Raw genomic sequence first — 1,965 nt, 5'->3', positions numbered from 1 at the left:
CCAGCTTTGAGCGGCCGTGGTAGAAAATTCATAACTTAGCGTAGAAGCCTCTTAATCACGAGCTGATTTTTCCGTTGCTAAATAGACTCTGAGAACTACAATATATGTAAAATTCATAGTCAAACCGTTAACGGATTTTTACAAATACGCCTTTGAAGTTACCTACAATGCCTTGCTTAACTCTTCTCCTCTACTCATATGTGGCACATTTGAACTCACGTGCTAGCTATATAATTTTAAAGAGATAGTTTGATGATCACGCAATGCCACCAAACCCCCCCCCCCCTTTTTTTACTCATGTGACTGAGCTTAGAGTGATTACTCCAAGCGCCTACGTACCTCAGTGAGTCCCTCTTGGATTGCTATTCGCAATGATGGAATTTGCTTCTCTAACAGAAGGACTGCTTCTACGCCATATACCAATGAAAATGGAGTCGCTTGCGTAGCCGTCCTAAAGTTGTACGATATGCCCATCAAGCTTCACCAATTCTCCCATGTCATTCTCTTTTATTCTTTGCAACTACTTTCTTCAACAGGTTACCAAGTGTCTTGTTAAAAGCTTTAGCAAGACCATTGGCAAGTGCATTGTACATTGAAGACTTATGTTGCTTAAAACTGAACTTCTCGCACAAACTACTCACGAGTTTATTGTTAAAGGGTGTTCCATCATCAGTAACTATACATCTTGGTATGTCATTCCTAAAAATTATGTTTGATTTGATAAAATTAACAACATTTTCCTTCTTCACCTCTTTTAATGGCACAACTTCATCCCTTCTAGAGAAATAGTCAGTGGCAGCCAAGATATACATTTTTCCTTTTGACGACTTTAGAAGAGGTCCAACAACATCAAGTCCTCATGCATTGAAAGTCCATGAGGCTACAGTTGGATGTAGAGCCTCTGGAGATTGATGGATGTAATTAACATGGAATTGACACGCTTGACACTTTTTGGCATGCTCTAAGCAGTCCATCACCATTGTTGGCCTATAGTAGCCCATCATCTTGATACGAAAATGAATTTTAGGCCCTGATTGGTGTGCTCCACATGTGCCAGAATGTGCCTCCTCCATTGTTTGTTGAGCTTCTTCTTTGCCAAGACACCGCAAGAATAGTCTCTCATAAGAACGACGAAACAGTATTCCCTCGTGAAATATGAATCGTGGTGCCCTTCTCTTAATGTTTGCTCTTACTCGTGGATCCTCAAGCAGCCTTCCATGTTCAAGATACTCAATCAGTGGTTGTCTCCAATCTTCATCTTCAACCACTCGAACAGATAGACGGTGGCTTTTGTTGATTTGAAGATCAAGACAACCAGGAATAACGCATCGATGACATACGCGCACCTTTGTTGTCTCATTTTCTCTGAATGCCATTGTTGTGGCCAAGTTAGCTAAGGCATTAGCCATGTGATTTTCTTCTCTTGGGACGCGATTTAAGAACACTTGATCAAACCTTTCAAGTAAACAAGTAACATATTGGTGATAAGACAAAATATCTTCCTTCTTTACCTTGCAACTCCCCAAGAGTTGATTGATGATCAATTGAGAGTCACTGTAGATATCCAATTAAGGAATCTTCATATCTAATGCCATTTCAAGGCCCACAATCAAAGCTTGGTACTCTGCGGCGTTGTTGGAACATGTTTCACCTAGAACAAATGAAAATGGTAAAATTATTCTTTCTAGGGATATCAACACGACTCCTGCCCCTGCACCATCTCGACGTGCAGATCCATCAAAGAACATCGTCTATGCCAGCAGTTCTTCAATAAAAAATGCATTTTCATCAGGAAAATCATCTAAAGTTTCCCATTTTCTCAGAAGAGGGTGATCAGCAAGGAAATTAGCAAGTGTTTGCCCCTTCATAACTTTTTGAGGTGTGTATATGATCTCATATTGATTAAACAATATAGACCATCTTGCTAGGCATCCTAAGAGAATTGGTCGAGTCATTACGAACTTC

At 40.2% G+C, this 1,965-nt stretch overlaps 1 protein-coding gene across 1 annotated transcript; it reads right to left on the bottom strand.

The window, feature by feature from the left end:
* Positions 1–497: 497 nt before the first annotated feature.
* Positions 498–812, bottom strand: LOC125869874 (uncharacterized). The gene has a single exon (XM_049550281.1). The coding sequence runs from the start codon at positions 810–812 to the stop codon at positions 498–500; it is 315 nt and encodes a 104-aa protein (XP_049406238.1).
* Between the last annotated feature and the right edge of the window lie 1,153 nt (positions 813–1,965).

This window comes from Solanum stenotomum, chromosome 7 (assembly GCF_019186545.1).
Source record: "Solanum stenotomum isolate F172 chromosome 7, ASM1918654v1, whole genome shotgun sequence".
Lineage (NCBI taxonomy): Eukaryota > Viridiplantae > Streptophyta > Magnoliopsida > Solanales > Solanaceae > Solanum > Solanum stenotomum.
The sequence above is the reverse complement of the archived record's forward strand: the minus strand, read 5'-3'. Positions and strand labels throughout refer to the sequence as shown.